We start from the raw sequence: 18,405 nt of genomic DNA on the forward strand, positions 1-18,405 counted from the left end.
AATGGCGGGAAAATAGTGGGATTGTCCTTTGTCTTATCAAGATGAGCTGTGTGTATAAAAGGAGTCTATGTTGTACAATAAAATCAGTTCTTGTTTAACCTGAATGCTAGTCTGTCTAGTTATTTGGGTGGGCTCCAGCTAAAATCACTTTCCTGGGCTACATAGCAGCCTGTTCCAGGCAGAGAAAGGATCATCAGGCAGAGCTACCAGTCTGGGTAGCTGGAGTCTGCCACAGGGTGGGACCCTGGGTACTGATGCTGTTGGGCATCAGGGGTGGCTACAGACTGTGGTCACTTGCCAGCTACATAGCTGCAGTCGGCAGGGAGGAAGCAGGACCCATTTGGCTGAGCTACCCAGTCGGGGTAGCCGGGGTATCTGTCACAGGGTGGTTTGCATACTGTTAGGGGGTGTTTGTTTTGTTTTGTAGCAAAAGAGCTGTTAAGTTTAGGGCAATGCCCTACAAAAGACCCTTTTACGGACCCTTGGTAGTTTATTCTAGATTAGGCTTTTTTATTTTGGGGTGTTTTTTTTTTAAAAAGGGTAACAGAAAAGGAATCATTTTTATTGTTTTAGATCATTTCGTTTGTTATTTTTTTGTAATGGTAGTTTTTTTTTATTTTTAGTAATTTTAGTGTTTGTTATTTTTCGTAATGTTAGGTTTTAGTGTAAGGCAGCTTAGGTTTTATTTCACAGGTAAGTTTGTATTTATTTTAACTAGGTAGTTAGTAAATAGTTAATAACTATTTACTAACTAGTCTACCTAGTTAAAATAAATACAAACTTACCTGTGAAATAAAAATAAAACCTATAAATTTGTGTGTAATTTTCTGTGGTGTAGGTAGTAAATAGCAGCACAGGAGTCATTATTTCCTAAAGGCTATATTACAAGTGGTGCACTAAATCACTAACCAGCCATTACAAGTGGCTGTTTAGTGTTCGCGGTAGTAATTAGCGCTCAGAAAATTTACCAGAGATCCGATCTCCAATGCCCTCAAAATAGAGGGTGGGGGTGGGGTGTTAGAAAAAAAAAACGGCACTGAAAAGTGTATTTATATTGCATTCTATGGGAACTGTGTGTTCCCAGTAAATATATATATATATATATATATATATATATATTTATATAATTATATATAATTATATACATATAAATTTATGTATTAATATGTGTATATACACATATTAACACATAAATATATATCTATATAGTCATATACATATATATTTAAAAATATGCTGCCATGGCTGCTCTACTTACCCCTTTGCTGCGCAAGATTCTGATGCCGTCTCTGCAAAAGCGAAATATTGCGCTCCACTTATAATCTGGACCTAAATATTTCAAACCCACATTTAATTATCCCACATAGAGGATCAGTTTACTTCCCCAGAACAGCAAATTTAGGATTTTATACCTAAACTGTTCAATTAAAATGAACAATAAAAAACAATTATTATTTTTGGCACTATGCACCACCTTGCAATTTATGCAGAAAATGTGTAGGTATAAAATATTTAACCATGCAAATATTATATACATTTAAAATTACGCATTCCTTAGCGGGGTGGCTTAACCCATTTTGAAAATGTATGTATGATACTACCCTTGTCCAAACCCCCCCCCCATAATATTAAAATAGTTCTACCAACTACCTCTTATATAAAATTTCACGAAATATCATAGTTTTAATTCACCCAGTTCTTTTTACTTTTATTGATTCTTAAAAGGTTTTATTATTTCAGAGAAACATGAATCTAATAGCCATAACATCAACATTATAAAAAAATTAGACTAGCAGGTACTGCCAGGTTATAATTATTTTCATGAAGATAACTTCACATAAAACCCCTTATTTGAATTTTGAATCCTCACTCATATGTAGGGGCTATTGTATGTATGTGTGTATGTGTGTTGCATGTTGTGCAGTAAATAAATAAGGTGATTTTAATTTCAATGACAATCACCTACTAATGAAAGGGGTACAAGACCCCACACTGGAAATAGGGGGTACCATAGAAACATAGACTTTGATGACAGATAAGAACCATCAGTCCAACAAGGTTTCCCAATATTTCCTAAAAGTATAAACTGATCTAGATCGTAGGATAGCCTAATGCTTATCCCAGGCATTCTTGAAGTCCCCCACTAAACTGTGGTCTCATAACCCTGTATTTTTAATGGGGCGAATGGGGCTTTAAAGTGCATCCTCCCGTCCTGAAACACTGTGTGTATACTTTGTACCATGTTAATCACCTTAAAATTAGAGGAGGTTGTGACCCCTTCAACATGAGGAGTCTTATGCCCCTCTACTTATATCACTACTAGAAATCACTATTTTTAGTAGGGCAGAAGATCACAACGTTCTGCTGTTTTTACCTGTTCAAACCCTGGCAGTATCCAATGGTGGGATTTTGCCAAGAAAATGCAAGGAGAACCCGTCGGAGCTTCTGAATGAAATCTGAGGTTGGACAACTGAAATGCTTGTTGTTGGTCAAAGTACGATGCAGATCTAATTCAATTTGTTTGGTCGCTGGATGCTGAGAGGTTTCACACTTATTTAATAGTTTCTCATAACAATTGCTGCTAAGGTGGAGTCGTCTAGCAGTAAGCCATTTCCATACACGTTTGCGGTGCTCAGCTGGAATACCACATCTCACCAGATTCTTTAGTTCTACAGAATGGGTTAGATCTTCGATGTTGTCCCATTTCATTTTCAAAGGTTTGTCCACCACATCATGAGTAAGAAGCTTATTGGATCTTAATTCCAATGCTTGGATTTTGGCTAACAGTTTTAAGTGTTCAACCTCATATTCTGGAATTATCATAAAACCATAGTCATCATATCCACTGTAATGGAAAACAAAAAAAAATACACTTCATTTTACAAGATAAAACATTTTGCTTAAAGAATTATATTATTTTAATCAACATAGTGGGGCCTATCTATCAAGCTCCGAATGGCGCTTGATGCCCCGTGTTTTTGGCGAGCCTGTAGGCTCGCCAGAAACAGCAGTTATGAAGCAGCGGTCACAAAGACCGCTGCTCCATAACCTGTCCACCTGCTCAGAGCATCGCCGGAGTTCAACCCTATCGAGTACGATCGGGTTGACTGACACCCCCCTGCTGGCGGCTGATTGGCCACGAGTCTGCAGGGGGCAGCGTTGCACCAGCAGCTCTTGAGAGCTGCTGGTGCAATGCTGAATATGGAGAGCGTATTGCTCTCCGTATTCAGCGAGGTCTGGCGGACCTGATCCGCACTGTCGGATCAGGTCCGCCAGACTTTGGTAAATAGAGGCCATGGACCCATTATACAAAAGATTTCTGTACTAAAGAAACGTAGGGTACTTGAAAGCTTGCACATATTCTTATTATATGTTTTTATTTATGGAAATCCATACATTGTTAGAAACTGAGACTGACTGGACACAGAAAGTAAATATAAAAATCCAACAATCTACATCTTACTTATGGATTGTTGTAGATGACACTTCATAAGAATAAGGGCCTGATTATTTAAAGTTCTCTAGTCTAGCAAGATTATGCAAGAAGTCTCATCAGTTCAGTAAAGTAGCTCCAAGAATTTTACAAAGGCAATTTTTAACTCAAGAGGTGTTTATCTCACTATGCAGAGTTCTGTATGTAAAAAGAGACTCCTACATTACAGTATAATGCTAAAATCCTTGAAATATTTTGCATGATTTCTCTCCATGTCTTGGAGTTTTTTTATTATTAGACCCATACAGAGTGGACAATCAAAATTAAACTTTCATAGTTCACATGGAACATACATTTTTTTTAAAAATGTTCCAATTTACTTTGTTTATCAAATGTATATTCTTCTCTTAGTCTCCGTTGTACCCCCCCAAAAAAATAATAATAAAAAAAAAAGCACAAGTGATAGCAGTTCATGTTATATTTCAAATAATCCATGCTTTCAACCTAAAAATCCCATCGTACCGCATAACGTATATATACGACCTAGCTCCAGGAAGCTACAGCAACCTCAGTTGTACATTTATAGCTGAGAGCTGTTGTTCCTGAGCTGCAAGCATCTGTTTGCATATGGAAATGGAGCACAGACGGTGCCTGGTTCCATATGAAGACAGATGTCTGATTGTTACAGACAGTGACACCATAGATGGCAGCCATTACTGGGAGGGGGAGGGTAGAGATCTGTTTGTGAGGGATTAGGTAGGTGGGAGAGTTGAGGGGGATCACTACACTGCAGAAAAATATAAATAATAATAATTATTAGAAAAAAACTAAATACTGGCAGACTGTCTGCGAGTACCTAAGACGGTGGAGATTAGTGTGAGTGGGGAGAGAGCTGTTTGGGAATGATCAGGGGGTGGGAGTGTAATCTATACACTACAGCTAAAATTCGCCTTACAAGCTACCTGATTAACCCCTGCACTGCCGGGAATAATAGAAGTGTGGTGCGCAGCTGCAATTTGCGACCTAATAATCAAAAAATCAATGGCAAAGCCATATATGTCTGCTATTCCTGAACAAAGAGATCCCAGAGAAGCTTTTACAATCATTAGTGTCATGATTGCACAAGCGGTATGTAAATAATTTAAGTGAGAAACCCAAAGTTTGTAAAAAGGTTAAAAGGCTATCTACTTAAAAAAAATATATCGTTTTGATAGGTAAAATAAAAACAACGCCCTATTTCTTTTTAAATGGAGTGATGGCAAAAAGTTATTCTCTGAAATTCCTAGTAGCGGAGGAGTTAACCTCCTATAAAAATAAATGCAAGTATCATATAGATTTAAATTAACTACATCAAAGGCAAAGTTGCCCAAACACCACATTCACAAATACATCCAGAACCACCATGAAAAGCCAACTGTACGTTTCGGTAACACTTTATCAAAGGCGAATCGCGCCCGCATTTGATACATATTTATGGAATTTGGCCACCATTCAGAAGGGTGCATCAAACTCACACCCCTTCTTTAGCCACTCATTGCAGAGGGCACACCTTCCTTAGTTACACTACAGTTATAATAACAAATCACTTAAGGAGACCCAAAGAAGGCCAAATTGATCATCTGGGGTTTCCATGTTCCTTGTTCAGTGGAGAATTGCCTGATATTTCAGGGGTTGGACTTATTTTCTTAAACAGGATCAGCCTGATATACTTCAGGAGAGTTTTTCTCTGTGAAAAGCACAATCAGGCTAAAAGAGGCTGCTCCCAGGTGGTGCCATAGAACAAGCTACTGAGCTATCATGCATGATAGAGTGCTTCTCTTTCTGTATATATTACAGAGATATTACCCTTAAAGGGACACTGAACCCACATTTTTTTCTTTCGTGATTCAGATAGAGCATGCAATTTTAAGCAACTTTCTAATTTATAATGTTTTTTCTTTGTTCTCTTGCTATCTTTATTTGAAAAAGAATGCACCTAAGCTGTTTTTTTCGGTTCAGACTCTGGGGACAGCACTTTTCTATTGGTGGATAAATGTATCCACCAATCAGCAAGAACAACCCAGGTTGTTCACCAAAAATGGTCCGGCATCTAAACTTACATTCTTGCATTTCAAATAAAGATACCAAGAGAATGAAGAAAATTTGATAATAGGAGTAAATTAGAAAGTTTCCTCAAATGCAATGCTCTATCTGAATCACAAAAGAAATATTTTTTGGGTTCAGTGTCCCTTTAATATCCTACAAATGTCATTATATGTGCGTTATTGTTAATTGTTAAAAAGGCAAGTTGTATTAATCCCAAATATCATACATCTCCTTTTGATCAAGCAAAATTCTGTTTGTTTGAGGCCCTCTAGAATTTGAACATAGCCAAAAAATATTTTATACACCTGGATGAAAAAGCTTCTCACCTAATGGGATTTAACTGTAGTCCTGTCTGTCCATCACCTTGTTTAACATCGGATTGTAAAGCATCTTCTATCAAATTCTTTATGACTTCACAGTATTCGGCATCCAGATGTGGCAGTGCTTCTCTCAGTTTTCTCAGGACTATCAAGTATTTGCTTTCTAATTGACAGTTCTTAGCTTCCAAGTAAGAACACTATCAAATGAAAGAAAATAGATATTTAGTCCATACTTTCCATATATTAAGACCTATTTTTTTTATTATTTTAAAAAGGAAAAAAAAAGTAACTGGCAACATGAAACCTAATTTGAACCTTATTGTGGAAAAACAATGGGCTAGATTGCAATTGGCGTGCTATGTAGCGCTTTCACTCGAGTGCAAACACTGCCTAAAGTATACTTTTAAATCCGGGGTAGCGCTCATTTCACAAGTTGAAAGTAAATGGTTTGTAATACGCTCTAACTTCAGGACTTCGATATCACAACCGCTTTAACGTCTTCTCCCCATAGACTTTATTGGAGGGCGCTGCTGAAAAAAACCTAAGACTTTTCTGCTTACCCGACCAGTGTTAATTTAGTCGACTAAAACTAGACTAAAATGAGTATAAAACTAAAGAAATTCTGATGACTAAAATATGGCTAAAACTAAAATGGCATTTTAGTCAAAAGACTATGGAGGGTAGTTATCAAGCCGTCAACCTCAAATACGCTGGAATTCCGCAGCGTATTTATGGCGAGGCTGATTCGCCTTAGTTATCAAAGGCTAGAGACCGGCAAAAGTAGAATTTTGTGACGTAAGCTTCGATCCGCCGGATTCAGTCCGACACAGATCGATTCTTACGTCACTCCAGATGTTCCGCACACAAGTGCGGCACAATCTGACTACTTTTGCTAGTTATCAAAAAACTAGCAGGTACGCTCGGCACTTTTCCGGCCCAGCGTACCTGGTTTTCAATCCGCCACCCTGGAGGCGACGGATCCCATAGGAAACAATGGGAGTCTGACCATAGCGAAAGTTCATGTTCACTGCTGCCATACATCCCATTGATTCCTATGGTAGTTTCTACACCTAACACCCTAACATGTACCCCGAGTCTAAACACCCCTAATCTGTCCCCCCCTACACCGCCGCAACTAAATAAAGTTATTACCCCCTAAACTGCCGCTCCCGGAGCCCACCGCAACTATAATATATGTATTAACCCCTAAACCGCCGCTCCCAGACCCCGCCGCCACCTACATGATACCTATTAACCCCTATCCTGCCCCCCCCTATACCGCCGCCCTCTATAATAAAGTTATTAACCCCTATCCTGCCCCCCCTATACCGCCGCCCTCTATAATAAAGTTATTAACCCCTATCCTGCCGATCCCGGACCTCGCCGCAACTAAATAAATAGTTTAATTCCTAAACCGCCGCTCCCGGACCCCGCCGCAACCTATATTAAACTTATTAACCCCTAATCTGCCCCCCCTACACCTATAATACATTTATTAACCCCTATCCTGCCCCCCTACACCACCGCCACTGTAATAAAATTATTAACCCCTAAACCTAAGTCTAACCCTAACACCCCCCAACTTAAATATTAATTAAATAAATCTAAATAATATTTCTCTTATTAACTAAATTAATCCTATTTAAAACTAAATACTTACCTTTTAAAATAAACCCTAATATAGCTACAATATAAATAATAATTATATTGTAGCTATCTAAGGATTTATATTTATTTTACAGGCAAATTTCAATTTATTTTAACTAGGTACAATAGCTATTAAATAGTTATTAACTATTTAATAGCTACCTAGCTAAAATAAAGAGAAATTTACCTGTAAAATAAATCCTAACCTAAGTTACAATTACACCTAACACTACACTATACTTTAATAAATTATTTCTATTTAAAACTAAATACTTACCTATAAAATAAACCCTAAGATAGCTGCAATGTAATTAATAATTACATTGTAGCTATTTTAGGATTTATATTTATTTTACAGGTAACTTTGTATTTATTTTAGCTAGTTAGAATAGTTTTTAAATAGTTATTAACTATTTAATAACTACCTAGCTAAAAGAAATACAAAATTACCTGTAAAATAAATCCTAACCTAAGTTACAATTAAACCTAACACTACACTATCATTAAATTAATTAAATAAATTAACTACAAATAACTACAATTAAATACAATTAAATAAACTAACTAAAGTACAAAAAATAAAAAAAGCTAAGTTACAAAAAATAAAAAAAATAAGTTACAAACATTTAAAAAATATTACAACAATTTTAAGCTAATTACACCTAATCTAAGCCCCCTAATAAAATAAAAAAGACCCCCAAAATAAAAAAATGCCCTACCCTATTCTACATTAAAAAAGTTCAAAGCTCTTTTACCTTACCAGCCCTTAAAAGGGCCTTTTGCGGGGCATGCCCCAAAGAAAACTGCTCTTTTGCCTGTAAAAGAAAAATACAACCCCCCAACATTAAAACCCACCACCCACATACCCCTAATCTAACCCAAACCCCCCTTAAATAAACCTAACACTACCCCCCTGAAGATCATCCTACCTTGAGTTGTCTTCAGCCAGCCGACCCACCGATGGAACCGAAGAGGAGATCCGGAGCGGCAGAAGTGATCCTCCAAGGGGCGCTGAAGAAGTCTTCCATCCGATGAAGTCCTCATCCAGGCGGCGCTGAAGAAGTCTTCCATCCGGGCGATGTCATCTTCCAAGCGGCGCTGAAGAAGTCTTCCATCCGGGCGATGTCATCTTCAAAGCGGGGTCTTCAATCTTCTTTCTTCAGGATCCATCTTCATCCCGCCGACGCGGAACATCCTTCTTCCCCGACGGACTAACGACAAATGAAGGCTCCTTTAAGGGATGTCATCCAAGATGGCGTCCCTTCAATTCCGATTGGCTGATAGGATTCTATCAGCCAATCGGAATTAAGGTAAGAAAAATCTGATTGGCTGATTGAATCAGCCAATCAGATTGAAGTTCAATCCGATTGGCTGATCCAATCAGCCAATCAGATTGAGCTTGCATTCTATTGGCTGTTCCGATCAGCCAATAGAATGCGAGCTCAATATGATTGGCTGATTCAATATTATTTTGGGGGGCTTTGTTATTTTATTAGGGGGCTTAGATTAGGTGTAATTAGCTTAAAATTGTTGTAATATTTTTTAAATGTTTGTAACTTATTTTTTTTTATTTTTTGTAACTTAGCTTTTTTTATTTTTTGTACTTTAGTTAGTTTATTTAATTGTATTTATTTGTAGTTAATTTATTTAATTAATTTAATGATAGTGTAGTGTTAGGTTTAATTGTAACTTAGGTTAGGATTTATTTTACAGGTAATTTTGTATTTCTTTTAGCTAGGTAGTTATTAAATAGTTAATAACTATTTAATAACTATTCTAACTAGCTAAAAGAAATACAAAGTTACCTGTAAAATAAATATAAATCCTAAAATAGCTACAATGTAATTATTAATTACATTGTAGCTATCTTAGGGTTTATTTTACAGGTAAGTATTTAGTTTTAAATAGGAATAATTTATTTAAGTATAGTGTAGTGTTAGGTGTAATTGTAACTTAGGTTAGTTTTTATTTTACAGGTAAATTTCTCTTTATTTTAGCTAGGTAGCTATTAAATAGTTAATAACTATTTAATAGCTATTGCACCTAGTTAAAATAAATTGAAAGTTACCTGTAAAATAAAAATAAATCCTAAGATAGCTACAATATAATTATTATTTATATTGTAGCTATATTAGGGTTTATTTTAAAGGTAAGTATTTAGTTTTAAATAGGATTAACTTTAGTTAATAAGAGAAATATTATTTAGATTTATTTAATTAATATTTAAGTTAGGGGGGTGCTAGGGTTAGTGTTAGACTTAGGTTTAGGGGTTAATAATTTTATTACAGTGGCGGCGGTGTAGGGGGGCAGATTAGGGGTTAATAAGTTTAATATAGGTTGCGGCGGGGTCCGGGAGCAGCGGTTTAGGGGTTAAACTATTTATTTAGTTGCGGCGAGGTGCGGGATCAGCAGGATAGGGGTTAATAACTTTATTATAGAGGGCGGCGGTATGGGGGGGGCAGGATAGGGGTTACTAGGTATAATGTAGGTGGCGGTGGTGTCCGGGAGCGGCGGTTTAGGGGTTAATAGATTTATAAGAGTTGCAGCGGGGTCTAGGAGCGACGGTTTAGGGGTTAATAACTTTATTTAGTTGCGGGGGGCTCCGGGGGCGCCGGTATAGGGGGTAGAACAGTGTAGTTAGTGTGGGTGCTTAGTGACAGGCTAGCAATAAAGCTGTCAAAAAGCCGAAGAGCAGCGAGATTGGATGAGTGATAACTATCACAGTCCGCTGCTCATCGCCCCGTACTGGGTGCGCGGCTTTTTGACAGCTTTATTGATAACTTTGGCGAACGTATTCAGGTCCGCGGCGGCGATGGTAGGCGAGCTTAGGCGGGCGTATTGAACCGGCGAAGGCAGGTAAAGTAGACGCGTTGATAACTACCCCTCTATGACTAAAACTAAATTAAAATGACATTTTAGTCAAAAGACTATGACTAAAACTAAATCAAAATTTGCTGACAAAAACATTTCATGCAAGGCAATCCATATCTAATTACTGCTCTTTTGTCAAATTTACGAATCTTAATTTTATTAAATTTTAAGATAAATAAAGACATGTTATATACCACAACAGTTAAATCTGTTAAATGTGTATTGCATGTTCAAACCTTAATACCATAAATAAAAACAGGTTAATAAACCTTTACTTCAGGAGTAGATAATGAGTTTGGAAGTTCTAAAGCAGTGCTAATATCATTGACGAATTTTTTTTGAATCTGTGAACAATTAATTGATTCTTCCTATAGAAATAAGCATAACCCACGAGTATGGGTTTAAGTTATGCTGTGCCTGTGCTAACTGCAGAAACTTTTTGTTGTGTTGAGTTACTTGATACTTGTTTTAATTATTAACAGAGAACTGTTAAAGTTTTTGTATTGGGTAACATGTGCAATACAGCCAATACAGTTTACAGTTTTGTTTTTTTATATTTTAAAGTTGCACTTTGTTTATTAAACTTGGTTTTATTTAATTTTAAGTTTAATAAAGAATTTATATATCACAATGGCTAAATCTGTGTCTGTGTGGCATGTTTAAACCTTAATACCATGTATAATAACAGGTGTTATGTTTACTCCTGGAGTACATAATCAGTTTTCAAATTATAGAGAAATGCTTAAATAATGCATTACACTTTAACTAAACTCCTTAGATTTTAGTCGACTAAAACTAGACTAAAACTAAAACAATTCAGATGACTAAAATACGACTAAAACTAAAATGTCATTTTAGTCAAAAGACTAAGACTAAATCGAAATTTGCCGTCAAAATTAACACTGTACCCGACATCATGTTAGACTAAGGGGCCTATTTATGATGGTGCAAGAGGACATGATCCGATATTGTGGATCATGTCCGCTGCACATCGATAAATGCCGACAGCATACGCTCTCGGCATTTATCATTGCACCAGCAGTTCTTGTGAACCATCAATAAGTTTCTTACACCTCTCTACTGGAATTTTGGACCACTCTTCTTTCGCCAGCTGCTTCAGGTCTCTCAGATTGGAAGGGTTTCTTTTCCCAACTACTGTTTTGAGATCTCTCCACAGGTGCTCTATGGGATTGAGATCTGGGGGTAGATTTATCATAGTGCGAGCGGACATCATACAATGTAGCGTATCATGTCCACTGCACATCGATAAATGCTGACAGCATACACTGTCAGCATTTATCATTGCACCAGCAGTTCTTGTGAACCATCAATAAGTTTCTTACACCTCTCTACTGGAATTTTGGACCACTCTTCTTTCGCCAGCTGCTTCAGGTCTCTCAGATTGGAAGGGTTTCTTTTCCCAACTACTGTTTTGAGATCTCTCCACAGGTGCTCTATGGGATTGAGATCTGGGGGTAGATTTATCATAGTGCGAGCGGACATGATATGATGTAGCGTATCATGTCCACTGCACATCGATAAATGCCGACAGCATACGCTCTCAGCATTTATCATTGCACCAGCAGTTCTTGTGAACTGCTTGTGTAATGCCACCCCCCTGCAGATTTGAGGCCAATCAGCCTCTAGCAGGGCGTGTCAATCAACTCAATCGTATTCAATCGGGTTGATTTCTGTCCGCTGCCTCAGAGCAGGTGGACAGGTTATGTAGCAGCAGTCTTTAGACCGCTACTTTATAACTTCTGTTTCCGGCGAGCCAGAAACACGGGACATCAAGCTTCATACGGAGCTTGATAAATATGCGCCTATGTGTGCTCAACCCGATGTGAGTTATTCATAGTTTACATTACAATGTTCTTCACATAGAAGAAAATGTTCTTTTTATTTTTAAATATATATTTATATATATATATATATATATATATATATATATATATAGGCATACCTAATTTTATTGCGCTTCGCTTTATTGTGCTTCGCAGATATTGCTCTTTATACAAATTGAAGGTTTGTGATAACCCTGTGTCAAGCAAGTCTATCAGCCATTTTTCCTACATATATACTCATATAAACACATGAATACACATATACACACACCTATATATACACACCACCAGCAAAACGATTATGACTCAGATGATGGATAGCATTTTTTAGCAATAAAGTATGTACATTAAGGTATGTACATTTTTTTTTAGACATAATGCTATTGCACACGTAAAGGGAATAGGGACACTAAACCCAAATGTTTTCTTTCATGATTCAGATAGAGCATACAATTTTAAGGAACTTTCAAATTTACTCCTATTATCACATTTTCTTCATTCTCTTGCTATCTTTATTTAAAAAGCAGGAATTTAAAGCTCAGGGGCTGGCCCATTTTAGGTTCAGCACCATGGATAGCGCTTGCTTATTGGTGGCTGACATTTAGTCACCAAAAAGCAAACATAACCCTGGTTCTGAACCAAAAATGGGCCGCCTTCTATGTTTTGCATTCCTGCTTTTTAAATAAAGATAGAGAAATAAGAAAAATTGGTAATAGGAGTAAATTAGAAAGTTGCTTAAAATTGCATGCTCTATCTGAATCATTAAAGAAAATAATAGACTACAACATAGTGTAAATATAACTTTGTGACTCACTTTATTGCTATATTCGCTTTATTGCGGTGGTCTGGAACCAAACCCGCAATATCTTAGAGGTACGCCTATATATATATGATTTATTTTTGTAAAATATATACCTATACCAATATATAGGGAGTGCAGAATTATTAGGCAAATGAGTATTTGTATATATATATATACAGTCATGGGCAAAAATATTGGCACCCCTGCATTTCTGTCAAATAAAGCACCACTTTGCCCAGAAAATTGTTGAAATTACAAATGTTTAGGCATTCTCATGTTTATTTATTTTGTTTGCATTGGTATGACTCAAGAAAGTGGAGAAAAAAGCCAAATCTGACACATTGGCACCTTCTCAAAATTGTAATAAGTAATTGCATTCCAAGTTTGTGATGCCCCTGTAATTTGTAATTAAACTCACCTGTATCAATTAACAGGTGCTGACAATATAGAAATCACACCGGCAACCGGTTAAAATTGTGAAAAATGGACTCAACCTTTCTGTTGTCTGTCTCTGTGTGCCACACTGAGCATGGAGAAGAGAAAGAACAGCAAATAATTGTCTGAGGATTTGAGAACAAAAATTGTGGAAAAGCATGGACAATCTCAAGGTTACAAGTCCATTTCCAGAAATCTTAATGTTCCTGTGTCGATTGTGTGCAACATTGTCAAGAAGTTTACAGCCCATGGCACTGTAGCTAATCTCCCTGGACGTGGACGAAAGAGAAAAAATGATCAAAGATTGAAACAAAGGATTGCTGAATGGTGTTTAAAGAACCTCGATCAACTTCCATACAAATTCAAGCTGACCTTCAGGCACAGGGTACAAATGCATCAGCTCACACTATACGTCACCATCTGAATGAAAAGGGACACTATGGTAGGAGACCCAGGAGGACCCCACTACTGACACAGAAACATAAAAAGCCAGATTGGAGTTTGCGAAAACTTACCTGAGGAAGCAAAAATCCTTTTGGGAGAATGTGCTGTGGACAGACGAAACTAAATTACAGCTTTTTGATAAAGCCCCTCATTCTACTGTTTTCAGAAAAAGAAACAAGGCTTTTAAAGAAAAGAATACAGTCCCTACAGTCAAACATGGTGGAGGTCCACTGATGTTTTGGGGTTGCTTTGCTGCTTCAGGCACTGGATGTCTTGACTGTGTGTTCATAGAATTATGAAATCTGAAGACTACCAAATAATTCTGTGGTGCAATGTAGGGCGCAGTTTCAGAAAGTTGGGTCTCTGTCAGTGGTCATGGGTCTTACAGCAGGACAATGACCCAAAGTACAGGTCAAAAATCACCCAGAAATGGTTTAAGACAAAGCTCTGGAGAGTACTGAACTGGCCAGAAATGAGTCTAAGTGGCTGATTTATCAGGCTCGCCGGAAACAGAAGTTATGATGCAACGGTCTAAAGACCGCTGCTCCATAACTTGTCCACCTGCTCTGAGGCAGCGGACAGAAATCAACCCGATCCTATACGATCGGGTTGATCGACACCGCCTGCCAGCAGCTGATTGTCCGCAAATCTGCAGGGGGCGGCATTGCACCAGCAGTTCACAAGAACTGCTGGTGCAATGATAAATGCTGACAGCGTATGCTGTCGGCATTTATCGATGTGCAGCGGACATGATATGCTACATCGTATCATGTCCGCTCGCACTATGATAAATCTACCCCCAGATCTCAATTCCATAGAGCACCTGTGGAGAAATCTCAAAACAGCAGTTGGGAAAAGAAACCCTTCCGTGCATAAAAGTTAATGCGTTCACGATATTGCAATATTGTACCTGTGCCACTTGTAATCTAGTCCAATGTTGGAAACTGTTGTGCACCTTTTACTTTTTTGTGTTTAAATTAAAATTTATATTGCCTAATATTATACCTAGGAAGGAAAATGAAGACAGAGACCTGTAGAAAGCCAGAAATATTTTAAGATCACCTTTTATTAAAAATATAGCTAATATATGTATGAACAGTATCACAAAATGCACACAAAATATATACATACAAAACTAGAGAACAGTATTATAAAGGAATGCAGTAACCATGGCCAGTTACATTATATTTTAATTTAAATTTGTTTAATATCTCATAACATTGTAACTGTGTATTTAGAAGTAATGCTTGTTTTATGTCATATCTCAATATGTAATGCTCTTTATTAATAAGAACTGGGTAAGTTACCTTCATAAGCAGAGCTTGTTCCTTTTCAGATGTATTTCTCCATAGATCTGTTAACTGGTGAATTTCAGAGTTTAAAAACTGGTTTTGAGTTTTGTAGGCGTCTATGTCATCCTTTTGGAAAAATTAATAATAATAGTTTATTATTAACTGTATGCAATACAGCCAAACTTTTTCATGGTAAAAAGCTTTTAATGCAAAAGTTAGTAGGCAATTCAACATATTTATCTAAACTTCTTGGGACCAGAAAAGGTTTGGATTTCAGAATATTTGTATATTGCATCTGTAAAATGGGAGAGGAGATGGGACCAAGTGCAAACATGAATATCTTATGTCAATTAGGCTCTATGTTTATGTCATAATGCAGCTTATAAATGCAACCTAAAGGTTGTTTTATATCATTTGTAATACTTTTACATGCATAGTATACATAGTACCTTCAGAAAGATAGTACAGTACTGTAATCAGAAAGGTGGCATTTATATATAGACTATCCTCTTGCCTCTACGATTAAACACAAAATTCTCACTCTGACATACAAAGCCCTCAACTGCACTGCTCCCCCTATATCTCAGACCTTGTCTCCAGATACTCTCCCTCCCATCCCCTTCGCTCTGCTCATGACCTCCTACTCTCCTCCTCAATTGTTACCTCCTCACATTCCTGTTTACAGGATTTCTCCAGACTGGAACTCTCTGCCTCGATTCACAAGACTCTCCCCTAGTTTTGAAAGCTTCAAGCGCTCCCTAAAGACTCTACTGTTCAGGGATGCATACAACCTACACTAACCTTTCTGTATTCCTCTCCTCCATTGCTATCCCCTGAACCCCGTATTATTAAACAGAATATTAAAGCGCCTAAGAGGAGGTACAGAACGTAGCCTATTTTATTAAAACAATGTGTGAACAAATATAAATATAAACCGGAAAATAAAAAATAAAACTCAGTATTAGCTGAATAGCATAAAATACAATAAGCTTGGATACCTAATAATTATAACATACAAAGAATTAAAACAAAGGTAAAGTTCGAACTGAGGCTGTCCTAAATTTCTGGTTCAAACTTTCAGGCCCATCACACATACAGATCCGTCAAACATACACTCACCCAAATGGGCAAAATTGGCCAAATCGCTAGGTGCACCTAGGAAATGAAACAAAGCTAAAAGTTGGACATCCCAAAAAAAAAAAAAAGTATCTTTGCGTATACCAATGGGCCAAATGGAAATAATGTCAAATCTGATGAACTGAACTTTGTCTGGTAAAGTTGGTGTTCCAGTAGATCCAGTTAAGTGTAGTAAATTCCAGTACAATTAACAATGATGTGGGTGTGGATGAAAAAATAGTGAAACGAATTGTGAAAAAATATATAAAAAATATAAAAATATAAAGTTATAAAAGTGGAATGTCAAAAGGAAAATATCCCACTAACAAAGTGTCCAATGAAAAAATGGTGAGACAAAAATTTCAAAAAAGTAGAAAGATGGTGAAAAACGTTAAATGTCCACATATACAGAGTGTAACCAATCCTCTAGTAGAAATCCTCTAATGTAAATCCATCGATTCCAGTATGAGATCTATAAACATATAACAATAGTGCAATAACACTAAAAAACTATATAAAGATTCAAATTTGGCTTACCAATATGTCAATGCGTTTTGGCCCTTCAGAAAGGCTCAAGGAGAAAGGCCCTATTGTAGATCACTCAAAGCTCCAGAATATTTATTGTAAGAAGGGACTCTAAGCGAGACCACTTCCCTTGTGCCATCCTGGCACCCCAAACAGCTCCCCATCCCACCAGACTCACGTCCATGGTAACAATCTCCCAGGAAGGTCTCAGGAAGGATGTCCCCATGGACAGGTGATCCGGCGGATCCACCAGGAGAGGGAAATCCGAGTCCGCGCATCCATGTGTATCGGCTGTGACAGATCGGAATGATCGCCGTTCCACTGTCTCAACATGCATTATTGAAGAGGTCTGAGATGAAACCTGGTGAATGGAATGATGTCCATGCTGGAAACCATGAGACCAATCATTTCCATGCACTGAGCTATGGACGGTCTCACTGTCGACTGAAGGGCAAGACAGGTGGATGCCATCTTCGCTTGTCCATGAAAAAGAACTTCATGGACACCGAGTCTATGATCATGCCCAAGAACTCCACTCTGGTACTGAGAACCAGAGAACTCTTCTCGAAATTGATCCATCAACCGTAAGATTGAAGTAACTGCAGCAGGACCCTGGTGTGGACCTCTGCCAGATGGTATGACAGCGCCTGAACCAGAATATTGTCCAGATAGGGCACCACTGTGATGCCCTGGGATCTGGCCACTGCTAAAAGGGCCCCCAGGACCTTGGTAAAGACCCTCGGGGCCGTTGCCAGACCAAAGGGAAGAGCCACAAACTGGAAATGCTGATCCAGAAAGGCAAATCTGAGGAACCTGAAATGGTCCATGTGAATCAGAACATGAAGGTAGGAATCCTTAAAATCTATAGAGGTCATTAACCGCCCCTTCTATGACTAGGGGAATAATGGATCTGATCGTTTTCATTTTGAACGATGGAACGGACAGAAACTTGTTTAAACATTTTAGGTCCAGAATCGGGCGGAATGTGCCCTCCTTTTATGGGACCACAAACAAATTGGAGTAATAACCTAGACCCCACTCTGCCTGGGGTACTGGAACGAAAACCCCTAGAGCAGAGAGATCCCACACACAACCCAGAAAGGCCTCTCTTTTTTCCGGCCTTGAAGGCAAGTTTGACAGAAGGAATCTGCCCCTGGGCGGAGAGGACTTGAACCCTATCCTGTAGCCCTGTTCGACCACCTTCAGAACCCACGGGTCCTGAACATCCTGCAACCAGGCGTCTAAAACCGAAAAACCTGATACCTTGGCATTCAGGCGGGTAATCTACATATTAGCGTCACGAATGAAAGAATTGGCCACCTTTAGGGCCTTAATCTTTTCCTGCACCTCTTTGAGAGAGGGTTCAGCCTCAATCATATCAAATAATGCATCGCACCAATATAACACAGCTCCAGCAACCGCGGCTACCACCGCTGCCAGTTGAAAAACAAACCGCATGTGTTGAAACATCTTTCGCAACATGTTTTCCAACTTCTTATCCAAAGGCTCCTTGAACGAAGAACTATCCTCTAAAGGAATCGTCGTGTGCTTAGCGAGCGTGGAGATGGCCCCATCCACCTTGGGAATGGTC

The 18,405-nt window shown here is 38.0% G+C and overlaps 1 protein-coding gene across 1 annotated transcript in view; it reads right to left on the minus strand.

The window, feature by feature from the left end:
* The window catches only part of TBC1D2 (TBC1 domain family member 2), a 236,611-nt gene that overhangs the window by 32,495 nt on the left and 185,711 nt on the right, over positions 1–18,405 (minus strand). The window contains exons 8-10 of the mRNA XM_053703232.1: positions 15,189–15,299; positions 5,845–6,035; positions 2,375–2,845 (exon numbers count right to left, since the gene is read on the minus strand). Of these exons, the coding sequence (XP_053559207.1) occupies positions 2,375–2,845; positions 5,845–6,035; positions 15,189–15,299 (773 nt within the window). The remainder of the gene's footprint in view (positions 1–2,374; positions 2,846–5,844; positions 6,036–15,188; positions 15,300–18,405) is intronic.

Source organism: Bombina bombina, chromosome 2 (assembly GCF_027579735.1).
Source record: "Bombina bombina isolate aBomBom1 chromosome 2, aBomBom1.pri, whole genome shotgun sequence".
Lineage (NCBI taxonomy): Eukaryota > Metazoa > Chordata > Amphibia > Anura > Bombinatoridae > Bombina > Bombina bombina.